This window comes from Pelmatolapia mariae, linkage group LG15 (assembly GCF_036321145.2).
Source record: "Pelmatolapia mariae isolate MD_Pm_ZW linkage group LG15, Pm_UMD_F_2, whole genome shotgun sequence".
Taxonomy (NCBI): Eukaryota; Metazoa; Chordata; class Actinopteri; order Cichliformes; family Cichlidae; genus Pelmatolapia; species Pelmatolapia mariae.
Window position 1 is genome coordinate 39,354,585 of NC_086240.1, and position 13,392 is coordinate 39,367,976.

Genomic DNA, 13,392 nt, shown 5'->3' on the forward strand with positions numbered 1-13,392 from the left:
TGTTGTTTAAAGCATCTCACCAAAAAATCAATGGTTTGAGTTAAATCACTCACTGAAAACAGTGGACACATAAAACTAATTCTACAGGATGTTGAAATATTGGTATGTTAATATTTCTATTCATTCATAAATTAAAATACCTATGAAAATAGCGAAATGCTTAAGATTAGAAAACTGATTGTGTTTAAAATGCGTGAAGTGCTATAGAAGAAAAACATATTCTTGTAATTGGGACATTGGGAAATCTCTGGAAATTTGTGAAAGGTGAGAGCCAGGTCAATACAACTTGTCACATCTGTGATGTTTTCTATTAGTTTATTTACTTTGTCTAATCTGTATGATCAGGGCATGGTCACATCAACACCAAAGACAGCCGCCATTTAGTTAATGATACATTTGATGGGCAACGTCAGCAAAAAATCTGCTTAAAAAGGACGCCTCTGCCCGCAGATCCTCACATCCACCAGCCATGAGGGTGCTTCTACTAGCTCTTGCTGTGGCCCTCACAGGTGAGCAGGAATTATTTACAACTAAATGTTCTTAAATTGAACTAAAAATTCATCTTCTGAAAAAACAGCCTTTTTAAGAATTAGATAACAACTAAGAAATAGAATTTCAATAGACTTGCAGCTGAGAAGAATTGTTACTGCCAGTGCTAGCATTTTAATGCTGCCAGAATATAACAATGCTAACTGCCAAATGTTAAGCACATTCTGGCAAAATAGCATAAATTTTATATAATTTAGTATCACTATCCCTTTACAAATTCTCTTCCATGTTTCTTGTCATTTGTGACACCAAATTAACATTTATTCTTCTCATGTTACAGTGGGGGACCAGTCCAACTTGGGTATGTTGTTGTCCTGTTACATTAAACACAAAAGGCACTGTCAGTTGATAGAGAAAGCTTCTCCCTCACCTTAGAAATGCACTTTGTTTCTTTTTCTTTATCACAGCCCCAGGATTCGCCTCTGTTAAGACCTACATGTACAAATATGAAGCGGTTCTTATGGGCGGCCTGCCTGAAGAGGGCCTGGCTCGAGCTGGAGTTAAAATCCAGAGCAAAGTTTTGATCAGTGCAACAAGTGCCAACGACTACATTCTGAAGGTACAGATCACTAGGCAGAATTAAAATGAAACATTATTGAAACAGACAACTTGAAACATTGTTTCTCTCTCTTTCTCCTCTATTTCTTGCAGCTTCTAGACCCTCAGTTGCTGGAGTACAGTGGCATCTGGCCCAAAGATCCTTTCCATCCGGCCACCAAGCTCACCACAGCCCTGGCTACTCAGCTCTCGACACCGATCAAGTTTGAGTATGCAAATGGCGTTGTCGGGAGACTGGCTGCACCTCCTGGGGTCTCCACAACAGTGCTGAATATCTACAGGGGAATCATCAACCTCCTGCAGCTGAATGTAAAGAAGACACAGAATGTCTACGAGATGCAAGAGGTACAAAAAAAACTCACTTTCATCAGGTCCTTCATGCAAAATGCTTGAACACTGACGGAAAATAACAACAATCTATATTTTGATTGTATTTTGTGATCTAGTCTGGAGCTCACGGTGTGTGCAAGACCAACTATGTCATCAGGGAGGACGCGAGGGCCGAACGCATTCATCTGACCAAGACCAAGGACCTGAACCACTGCCAGGAGAAAATCATGAAGGACATCGGCTTGGAACACATAGAGAAATGCCATGAATGTGAAGCTGTAAGGGCATTTTCTAGTTATTTTCATAATCTCTCTTATAGAAGTCTTCATGCTGGCAGTTTGAAGATTGCGTTGGTTTTATAATTGCAGAGAGGAAAGAGCCTGAAAGGAACTGCTTCCTATAACTACATCATGAAGCCAGCACCCAGTGGTTCTCTGATTATGGAGGCTGTCGCTAGAGAGGTCATCGAGTTCTCACCTTTCAACATTTTGAATGGCGCTGCTCAGATGGAGTCTAAGTATGTGGTTTAAACTAAAATAATATGCTTCATTACAGGCTTACAAGCATTGTGCCACATTGATTGAATGATTATCTCCCCTCACAGGCAAATTCTGACCTTCCTGGATATCGAGAACACCCCCGTGGATCATGCCAGATACACCTATGTTCACCGCGGATCCCTGCAGTACGAGCACGGCAGTGAGATTCTCCAGACACCCATCCATCTTCTGAGGGTCACCCACGCCGAGGCTCAGGTACTGCAGCATTTAAATGGAAAAAGTCTTTTCTGAATTCACCCTGTATCCACAAACCTTTTTATCTGTATTGTTTGTTTCCTCACAGATTGTCAGCACTCTGAACCACCTGGTAGCCTCCAACGTGGCCAAGGTCCATGAAGATGCCCCTCTGAAGTTTGTTGAGCTCATCCAGGTGATGCGTGTGGCCAGATTTGAGACTATTGAGTCCCTCTGGGCTCAGTTTAAATCTAGACCTGATCACAGGTAAGTGCAGCTTTGATTCAGCCAAGACCCAAGAAACTAACATGACGTGTAATGGGATTGTACTCCTCTTTCCCAGGTACTGGTTACTGAATGCTGTCCCCCACATTCGCACTCACGCTGCGCTTAAGTTCCTCATTGAGAAGCTTCTTGCTAATGAGTTAAGTGAGACTGAAGCTGCTATGGCTCTCTTGGAATGTCTGCACTCTGTGACAGCTGACCAGAAAACCATTGAACTTGTCAGAGTAAGTCTTATTTTTAAGCTTTCCTATATATTTGCAGTGACATGAAATCAGTTTTATATTGTGTCTTCACCACTTTTCAGAGCCTGGCTGAGAACCACAGAGTGAAACGTAACGCTGTGCTCAACGAGATTGTGATGCTGGGCTGGGGCACTGTAATTTCCAGATTCTGTAAAGCGCAGCCATCTTGCTCATCTGATCTTGTGACAGTATGTATTATTTGAACATGTTTTATTCTGCTAAAGTTCAGTTTTGACATCAGTAACTTTAATGATTTTACATTCTTGCACAGCCTGTACATAGACAAGTTGCAGAGGCTGTTGAAACAGGTGACATCGATCAGCTCACTCTCGCTCTCAAATGCCTGGATAACGCTGGACATCCCGCTAGCCTTAAGACACTCATGAAGTTCCTGCCTGGCTTTGGCAGTGCTGCTGCCCGAGTCCCACTCAAAGTTCAGGTTGACGCTGTTCTAGCCCTGAGGAGAATTGCAAAGAGGGAACCCAAGATGGTGAGACTACATTTTCTGATTCCTACCACCAATAACAATCAGTATACTTGAGACCTATTTTGTGTGCGGTGTTCAGATGGGGCTAAAGTAATCGGTCTTTCTCATTAGGTCCAGGAAATAGCTGCTCAGCTGCTCATGGAAAAGCATCTCCACGCAGAACTCCGTATGGTTGCTGCCATGGTGCTCTTTGAGACTAAGCTCCCCGTGGGTCTAGCAGCTAGCATTTCCACCGCCTTGATCAAAGAAAAGAACCTGCAGGTCGTTAGCTTTGTCTACTCTTACATGAAGGCCCTGGCCAAGACCACATCCCCTGACCACGCTTCTGTGTAAGAACCTAAATGATTTTCATGTTTCTAAGATGCTTTATATCTATGCATGCTAGTCTAATGAATCTCAAATATCCTCTTGTTCTATTTTAAGTGCTGCAGCATGTAATGTTGCCTTGAGGTTCCTCAACCCCAAATTAGGCAGACTGAGCTTCCGCTACAGCCGAGCCTTCCATGTGGATACCTATAACAGTAAGAAGATACCAGATAAATAACTTGCTGTTGCACACCTTAGATTTGTGCAAGTGGTGTGATGATGTTTATCCATTTGCCTGCCAGATGCCTGGATGATGGGTGCTGCCGCCAGCGCTGTCTTAATTAACGACGCTGCAACTGTGTTACCAAGAATGATAATGGCCAAAGCCCGTACTTACATGGCCGGAGCTTATGTTGATGCTCTTGAGGTAAGATGTTTAAATGTTACGTAAGTAACTAAAGCAAACACTCAGCAATGCAATTCAATGACTTCAATATGTAAACAATACATTTTTCAGTATCTGCACTCGAATGCATTCAATAACGTACTTTTCAGGTTGGAGTGAGGACTGAGGGAATCCAGGAGGCTCTTTTGAAAAGACGACATGAAAATTCTGAGAATGCAGACAGGATCACCAAGATCAAACAAGCCATGAGAGCTGTAAGTTGAACTACTGTGGCAAGAGTGAAAATGGGATTCTGAGGCACGTTTTCTTCATGAGAGCTGTTTTTTCTTTTACTTGTTTTTAACTTAATTTATTCCCATAATAGCTTTCTGAGTGGAGGGCTAATCCTTCGAGCCAGGCCCTGGCCTCTATGTATGTGAAGGTCTTTGGACAAGAAATTGCATTTGCCAACATTGACAAATCCAAGGTTGACCAGCTTATCCAGGTACGGTTTCTCCCACAGCCTCATATGGTTTCTTAGTAATGATGCATTATGTTAAGTTGAAACTAATAAGCAACTTTGTCTTCACAGTTTGCAAGCGGACCTTTGAGAAACGTATTCAGAGATGCTGTAAATTCTGTGCTGTCTGGTTACGCAACACATTTTGCTAAACCAATGCTGCTCGGTGAGTGCCGTCGCATCCTTCCCACCACTGTTGGGTTGCCCATGGAGATCAGCCTCATTACATCCGCTGTGACTGCTGCATCTGTTGAAAGTAAGTTTCATTCGGACAGTTTACAAGTTTACAGAAGGGAAAAAATATATTGATATTGATATGAAAAATATATTGTTCTCTTGTGTTCTTTTGCTAGTCCAAGCCACTGTGTCACCACCTCTGCCTGTCAACTACCGAGTTTCCCAGCTTCTGGAGTCCGATATCCAACTGAGGGCTACAGTTGCTCCAAGGTACACAACAGCTTGAGAAGCTTCTTCTCCGCAGTTTAATGAATGAATTCAGAGATCACTCTTAAAGAATAAATATTTTTGTCTTTATGCAGTGTTGCCATGCAGACCTATGCAGTCATGGGTGTGAACACCGCCTTAATCCAGGCTGCAGTGATGACAAAAGCCAAAGTTTACACAGCTGTTCCTGCACAGATAAAAGCAAGGATTGACATTGTTAAGGGCAACTTGAAGGTTGAGTTCCTGTCTCTCCAGGGCATTAACACAATTGCATCTGCACAGTATGTACATGTCTTGTCACTAATTGCCATGCATTTCAAATATTTTTGGTCCTTTTCGGCATCTGTTTTTATTGGGTGGGGTTTTTTCTCTCATACAGCGCTGAGACGGTTGCCATTGCAAGAAATGTGGAAGACCTCCCAGCCGCAAGAAGCACACCACTGATCTCGTCTGAGGCTGCATCACAGCTTTCAAAGGCCTCTCTCAACTCAAAGATCTCCAGGATGGCATCATCTTTGACTGGTGGCATGGTAAGTTTGGTTCACTGGCGTCCTATTTTCAACATTTAACTGTTTGAAATAAACGTGGCGATCTCTGCTGTGGCTTTACAGTCTGCGTCATCTGAAATCATTCCTGCTGACCTGCCAAGTAAGATTGGGAGGAAAATGAAATTCCCTAAAACCTACAGGAAGAAAATTCGTGCTTCAAGCAGAACGCTAGGATTCAAAGCCTACGCTGAGATTGAATCTCACAATGCTGCCTACATCAGAGACTGCCCTCTCTACGCTCTGATCGGAAAGCATGCTGCTTCTGTTAGGATTGCTCCAGGCAAGTGGAAGCTTTAACCTAAGTAATTTGCAAAAGATTGTGGAAAAGTCCTGTTTTTGTTTTTAATTATTATTTTTTAATTTATATTTCAGCTTCTGGACCAGTCATTGAGAAGATTGAAGTTGAGATTCAGGTCGGAGATAAAGCAGCAGAAAATATGATTAAAGCGATTGACATGAGCGAAGAGGAGGAAGCTCTTGAGGATAAGAATGTCCTCTTGAAAATAAAAAAAATACTGGCACCTGGCCTCAAGAACACCACATCATCTTCCTCCAGCTCCTCCAGCTCCTCTTCATCCAGCTCTAGCTCCAGCAAGTCTTCTTCATCCAGTTCCCGTTCCAGCAGCTCCCAGTCATCCAGCTCTCGTTCCCATAGGTCTCGCTCCAGAAAGTCCCAGTCTAGCAGCTCTCAGTCAAGCCGCTCTCCCTCAAGCTCTTCCTCCTCTTCATCATCCAGATCTTCCTCCAGGTCATCTTCCAGGTCATCTTCCAGATCATCTTCCAGATCATCTTCCAGATCATCTTCCAGATCTTCTTCTAGGTCCTCCTCTCGCTCCAGAACTAAGATGGCTGACATTGTCGCTCCTATTATCACGGCGTCCACCAGAGTGAGCGAATCCTCCAGTCGATCAGCCTCTAACAGCTCCTCCAGCAGTGCTTCATACTTGCTCAGCCCATCTAAAAGAAGAAGCAGAAGCAGCAGCAGTAGCAGCAGCAGCAGCAGCAGCAGCAGCAGCAGCAGCAGCAGTAGCAGTAGCAGTAGCAGCAGCAGGAGTAGCAAGAAAAGCAAGAGCAGCAAGAGCAGCAAGAGCAGCAACAGCAAGTCATCAAGCTCTAGGTCCTCTCGACGCAGTGCTCAGTCTAAGGTGAATCATCCTCTCTTCGCAGCATGTAGAAGTGTGTGGAATTTTATAGAATGTGGAGCACTTATTTTACAATTCTTTTCCTATTACAGCAACAACTGCTTGCCTTGAAGTTCAGAAAGAACCACGTCCACAGGGTAATTATTAGGCATCACATCAAAGCTCCGTCATGTCTTCTGTTTAAGCAGGCTAAATGTGTGGTTTCCTTGTTTGCAGCATGCCATCTCCACACAGCGCGGCAGCAGTCACAGCAGTGCCCGCAGCTTCGATTCCATCTATAATAAGGTGATCAGTCAAATGAAGATATTTACGGTGTTACGCATTAAACTGCGAATAAACATAATTATTAATATCGATGTCTGGTCTTCACTTTTAGGCCAAGTACCTCGCTAACACACTCACTCCTGCCATGTCCATTGCAATCCGTGCCGTGAGAGTCGACCACAAGGTTCAGGGATACCAGCTAGCAGCTTACCTGGACAAACAGACCAACAGACTGCAGCTGATTTTTGCCAGAGTCGCTGAGAAGGACAACTGGAGAATCTGTGCCGATGGTGTGCAGCTGAGCTCGCACAAGCTGATGGTAAACATCATGAACTTATGAGGAAGTAACCAACTAAAATTAGGTGTGATGCTTAGGATGTAACTCACTGAAATTTATTATAGGCCAAGATTGCCTGGGGTGCTGAATGCAAGCAATACTCCACCATGATTGTAGCTGAAACTGGTCTTTTGGGTCATGAGCCCGCAGCCCGCTTGAAGCTGACCTGGGACAAACTGCCAGGAAGCATAAAGCGCTACGCAAAGAGGTAAACTTACGGACATTATTTCGATTCATGCATATAATCAGTGCTTTTATCAAAAAGCTTTTGCAGACATTTTGCAGATGGAAGTGCATAGGAATTATTTTCTTCTGACATCCTCTCGAACCTGTCGTTTGTACTGAAAACTGATAAAAGCTTTATAAAAAACTCAGTAACCTTTATGCTTGTCTAGGGCGTTGAAATCCATTGTCCCTATTGGTCAAGAATATGGAGTAAACTACGCAAAGGCCAAGAATCCTCGTAATCAGATCAAACTGACTGTAGCTGTTGCTACTGAGACAAGCGTGAATATTGTGCTGAACACACCAAAGGTACAGTTTTGAGGCCCCTTCTTCTGTATGCACTGAAAATGTTTGCAATGCACTTTGTCACTCAAAGTGTTTCTAACTCACTTTCTGACTGTTTAATATTCCAGGCGATCGTTTACAAGCGTGGGGTGTGTCTACCTGTTGCTTTACCTATTGGAAACACTGCCGCCGAGCTGCAAGCATCCCGGGACAACTGGGCTGACAAGATGTCCTATTTAGTTACCAAAGCTAACGCAGGTAAAAATATTTTAATGAAACAAAAAACAACAACAAAAAAAAACAAAACAGATTTCATATTTCTGTGATTTGACTTGTGATTTCCTTTTCGTTCCATTCCAGTTGAATGCTCCCTCATCAACAACACGCTGACCACATTCAACAACAGGAAAGCTAGAAATGAGCTGCCACACTCGTGCTACCAGGTCTTGGCTCAGGATTGCACACCGGAACTCAAATTCATGGTTCTGCTGAAGAAAGACCAAATACAGGATCAGAACCAGATCAATGTTAAGATTTCAGACATGTAAGAGCAGCCAGGATTTATGTGGAAAAGAAATAATGGTCAGCCTGTGAGCCAAAAAAAACACTTATATCACATGTATTTGAACTGCTTCTCAACAGCGATGTGGACATGTATCGGAAGAACAACGCTATTGTGGTGATGGTTAACGGAGTTGAAATCCCTAAAAGCAACCTGCCATACCTGCATCCATCAGGTTTTTGTTTTGTTTTTTTAATTTAACAAAAATATTGAACTGCCAGATTGTACCATTTGAAACCATGCTTATATATATTTACACTTACTTTAGGTAAGATACAGATCAGACAGTCAAATGAAGGCATTGCTCTCAATGCACCCAGCCATGGTCTTCAGGAGGTCTTCCTTGGCTTCAACGAGCTGAGGGTAATACAATAAATGCTGATAATACATATATCTAATACGTATATTTATTATTTTCTGAGGCAATTTCCTATTTGTATACCTGTTTTAATCTACATTGTACTAATATCTGAACCTTTTTATTTCAGGTTAAAGTTGCAGACTGGATGAAAGGAAAGACTTGTGGAGCCTGTGGAACGGCAAGCGGAAATGTCGGAGACGAGTACCGCACACCCAGTGAACAGGTGACCAAGGATGCCATCAGCTACGCCCACTCCTGGGTTCTGTCTTCAAACACCTGCCGTGATCCCTCCGGTAATCCTTGCAATATTTCCTTGACCTTTCTCTAAGAGAACATTACCAGCAATGCAAACTTGTCACAACACAAACAATGAATATTTTGCATCAAACAATGCACACATACAATACTTACCTTCACCTTCTACACTCTTCCAGAGTGTTCCATCAAGCAGGAATCTGTGAAGCTGGAGAAGCAGGTGATCTTTGAAGGTGTGGAGTCCAAATGCTACTCTGTTGAGCCCGTGCTGCAGTGCCTGCCCGGCTGTATCCCAGTGAGAACCACTACCGTCAACGTTGGCTTTCACTGCCTGCCCAGTGGTGAGTTGCAAGAAAGCCGAGCTTCTTCGGAAAACATTATCTCTGTTTTGGTATCACGTACAGTCACCAATCACTTCTCTTTTTTCACTGTTGCAGACACGACTGTGAACCGTTCTGGTCTGAGCAGCTTCTTTGAGAAGAGCATCGACCTGAGGGATACTGCAGAAGCCCACCTGGCCTGTCGCTGCACTCCTCAGTGTGCTTAATCTCATTGCCTTCGGTCACATGACATTTTGTTTTCTGTTTTAGGCAGGTGTTGTTAATTAGCTTTGGCTCAACTTGTAAACTTAAATAAATTGGAAAAGCATGTGAAGCATGAAACTGTTGTGCTCATCTTTCATTATATTTCCTTATTCTTTATTATAATAAAACATAAATAAGATCAACTTAATTTGTCCCAAGAGTTAGTTACAGAAACCAAAATTTGAAAAAAATGCAACATGACAAACAAACGTCAGTAAGGTCAAGTCTACTCAAAAGAAGCAAAACTGAATAGAAAAATTAAAGAAAGGTAAAATAAATAAAATAAATCTAAATCAAATGCAATTAAATGTTATGTAAAAAGCTTGATATAATACAGTAAGGAGCTCAAAATATTAAAATCTTAAGGAAATGCAATAAATATAAAAAAAAACAATAAAAATGTAAATTAAATAGATCAAAGTGATTTTACAGAGTAAGATTAAACTAGATAAAAATGGATTACTAAAAGAAATCTGCTCATCCTCTTCTTGTATGTACTTGTTGCACATTTTGCAGTAACATGAAATCTATGTAAACACAGAAGTCATGAGCTCGCATTAAAATTACATTTGTAATACAACCTAAGCAGTTTAGGAACATTTATCATGGTACAAGTGAAAGAGACCCTTTTAGTGCACTCCTTGATTTGTAGAAGGTTGGCTTATTCACATCCTTATAATGTAGACGTAAACAGGGACCTGGGGACAGCAGTTTTATGTCGTTTTTTTTTTTTTTTTTTCCAGATTTTGGCCGATGGTCTTCAAATAAGCGGCTTTATGTAGCAAGTATGCAGGGGCGGATCTAGAGAAATATTCTTAGGGTGGCATGGAAATCAAATAGGGTGGCAAAATCAAACCCCCTTTTTAAAAAAACAACAACAACACATATGCAGGTGTTACATATGGTTAAAATGATTCAAATGCGGTAAGTATACACGTTTCATATAAATATAGTCTTTAACTTAATTATTAATTATTTCCTACATAAAAAATTCAGTTACATGAGTTTGTGTACTGTATAGCCTGTATAATAAATAAATATGTAGCCCAATAAGTATAGTATGTTGAGTTGCAGAAAGCAACACAACATGGGGCGGTTTGTTTACAAGTTTCACACTGTTTTTTGTTAGAAAAAATCTGATTGTTACATGCTTAAATTTACACAAGTTTACACTGTCACAAATAAAAATTTAAACCTAACTTTTCATGATTTGTTGGGTTAACCCTCTGAGGTCCAAAATATAATTGGCCATTTTTGACTACGTTCAGGGCTGAACTGGTACAAAAAATCGGCCTGGGCATTTTGACTAGAGACCGGCCCACCAGGTATTATAGGAAAAGCCATAAAGCCGCTGAATTCAATTCAATTCAATTTTATTTACACAGCGCCAATTCACAACAGAAGTCGCCTCAAGGCGCTTTATATTGTACAGTAGATCGCACAATAATACATACAGAGAAAAACCCAACAATCATATGACCCCCTGTGAGCAAGCCCTTTGGCGACAGTGGGAAGGAAAAACTCCCTTTTAACAGGAAGAAACCTCCGACAGAACCAGGCTCAGGGAGGGGCGGGGCCATCTGCTGTGATTGGTTGGGGTGAGAGAAGGAAAACAGGATAAAGACATGCTGTGGAAGAGAGACAGAGGTTAATAACAGATATGATTCGATGCAGAGAGGTCTATTAACACATAGTGAGTGAGAAAGGTGACTGGAAAGGAAAAACTCAATGCATCATGGGAATCCCCGGGAGCCTACGTCTATTGCAGCATAACTAAGGGAGGATTCAGGGTCAGCTGGTCCAGCCCTAACTATATGCTTTAGCAAAAAGGAAAGTTTTAAGCCTAATCTTGAAAGTAGAGATAGTGTCTGTCTCCCAAATCCAAACTGGAAGCTGGTTTCACAGAAGAGGGGCCTGAAAACTGAAGGCTCTGCCTCCCATTCTACTTTTAAATACTCTAGGAACAACAAGTAAGCCTGCAGTGTGAGAGCGAAGTGCTCTAATAGGGTGATATGGTACTACAAGGTCATTAAGATAAGATGGGGCCTGATTATTTAAGACCTTGTATGTGAGGAGCAGGATTTTGAATTCAATTCTGGATTTAACAGGAAGCCAATGAAGGGAAGCCAAAACAGGAGAAATCTGCTCTCTCTTTCTAGTCCCTGTCAGGACTCTTACTGCAGCATTTTGGATTAGCTGAAGACTTTTCAGCGAGTTTTTAGGACTTCCTGATAATAATGAATTACAGTAGTCCAGCCTGGAAGTAATGAATGCATGAACTAGTTTTTCAGCATCACTCTGAGACAGGATATTTCTAATTTTAGAGATGTTGCACAAATGAATGAAGGCAGTCTTACATATTTGTTTAATATGTGCGTTGAAGGACATGTCCTGGTCAACAATGACTCCAAGGTTCCTCACAGTGTTACTGGAGGCCAAGGTAATGCCATCCAGAGTAAGAATCTGGTTAGATACCATATTTCTAAGATTTTCAGGGCCGAGTACAATAACCTCAGTTTGATCTGAATCAAGAAGCAGAAAGTTAGCGGCCATCCAGGTCTTTATGTCTTTAAGACATTCCTGCAGTTTAACTAATTGGTGTGTGTTACCTGGCTTCATGGATAGATAGAGCTGCGTGTCATCTGCATAGCAGTGAAAATTTATGCTGTCTTCTAATGATGCTGCCTAAGGGAAGCATGTATAATGTAAACAGAATTGGTCCTAGCACTGAACCCTGTGGAACACCATAACTGACCTTAGTGTGTGAAGAGGACTCTCCATTTACATGTACAAATTGGAGTCTATTAGATAGATATGATACAAACCACTGCAGTACAGTACCTGTAATACCTACAGCATGTTCTAATCGCTCTAATAGGATATTATGGTCAACAGTAGGGCTGCCACAAACGATTATTTTGATAGTCGACTAGTCACCGATTATTTTTGCGATTAGTCGACTAATCAGATCATGCATCCATTGGACGTAAAACGTACAGCTTATTGCACCAGCAACATCTGCTCTTATATAACTATCATTAGCTTACAAGTGTTTAAGGTATGTGCTAACTAAAAATAAAGACAAGATGATAGTTTGCAGATTGTTTCGGTGAAGTTTAATAAACTCCTTGCTATCTAAAATATAACAGGACACCGGAGTAAATTCTCGAGCATCTCACACTTCTGATAATCAGTTGTCTGCTTGACGTTTATTCAGCTGTGTAAAAACTATAACTTTAATCTCAGCCAAACCGATTTACTCAGAAACAAATAAAATACTAAAAAAAAAGCCAAACAGCCTAACATTTTAAGTTATCTAAGTGACTTATATATCACTTTTAACCTGAGTAGCGAAAGACGGCGGTGGGTTTGAAAACGATTTGCCGGGAGTCCGGTGTTCTCACGGGCTCTAGTGAGCCTTTCCCCCGGCTAGCTATCGAGCTAGTGGGTAACAGACGTCTCCGAAAACGTCGGAGCACTTTTGAAAATATGTGGTGTCTTGATAAACTGAGCAGATATTTGAGGTTTACACAGTTACATTCTCGCCTGAAAATATGTTAAACGTTTATTTTGTGACCCAGAAAGAATAATAAGAGTAATATTAAAACTAACTAGCTGCCGCCATTGTTGGAAACTGAGCTGGGCTGCGCTATGAATTCTGGGACAGAGCTACTTCTTCTTCTTCGGGGTTTAACGGCAGCTGGCATCCTTGTACATGCAGTGCTGCCATCTTCTGTTTCAGTCCGTTATTACACTCTTAAATCCTACTACTTATTCCTGCGTCTTTTGGGATCTTACAAAGCTTCAAACGACGCGTCGACTATTAAATCAGTCGTCGACGATTTTGATAGTCGACGTAATCGTGACTAGTCGACTAATCGTGGCAGCCCTAGTCAACAGTATCGAACGCTGCACTGAGGTCTAACAGGACAAGCACAGAGATGAGTCCACTGTCAGAGGCCATAAGAAGATCATTTGTAACCTTCACT

General features: G+C 41.7%; 1 protein-coding gene across 1 annotated transcript; it reads left to right on the forward strand.

The window, feature by feature from the left end:
- Positions 1–469: 469 nt before the first annotated feature.
- LOC134642642 (vitellogenin-2-like) lies at positions 470–9,366 on the forward strand. Its single transcript, XM_063494516.1, has 33 exons — positions 470–536; positions 957–1,108; positions 1,201–1,452; positions 1,554–1,715; positions 1,806–1,954; positions 2,042–2,192; positions 2,281–2,438; positions 2,515–2,680; positions 2,761–2,886; positions 2,970–3,188; positions 3,297–3,514; positions 3,609–3,706; positions 3,794–3,918; positions 4,047–4,151; positions 4,262–4,381; positions 4,469–4,652; positions 4,750–4,843; positions 4,936–5,121; positions 5,220–5,379; positions 5,452–5,668; positions 5,761–5,983; positions 6,359–6,505; positions 6,773–6,815; positions 6,907–7,113; positions 7,197–7,339; positions 7,527–7,665; positions 7,770–7,899; positions 8,002–8,185; positions 8,284–8,378; positions 8,472–8,566; positions 8,692–8,857; positions 8,999–9,160; positions 9,257–9,366. The coding sequence occupies exons 1-33, from the start codon at positions 470–472 to the stop codon at positions 9,364–9,366; spliced, it is 4,953 nt and encodes a 1,650-aa protein (XP_063350586.1).
- The last annotated feature ends 4,026 nt before the right edge of the window (positions 9,367–13,392 follow it).

Coding starts and splice junctions, on each gene's coding strand:
- LOC134642642 (XM_063494516.1), top strand. CDS start 470: ATGAGGGTGCTTCTACTAGCTCTTGCTGTGGCCCTCACAGGTGAGCAG. Junction 1,109..1,200: donor CCAACGACTACATTCTGAAG/GTACAGATCACT, acceptor TATTTCTTGCAG/CTTCTAGACCCTCAGTTGCT. Junction 1,716..1,805: donor AATGCCATGAATGTGAAGCT/GTAAGGGCATTT, acceptor TTATAATTGCAG/AGAGGAAAGAGCCTGAAAGG.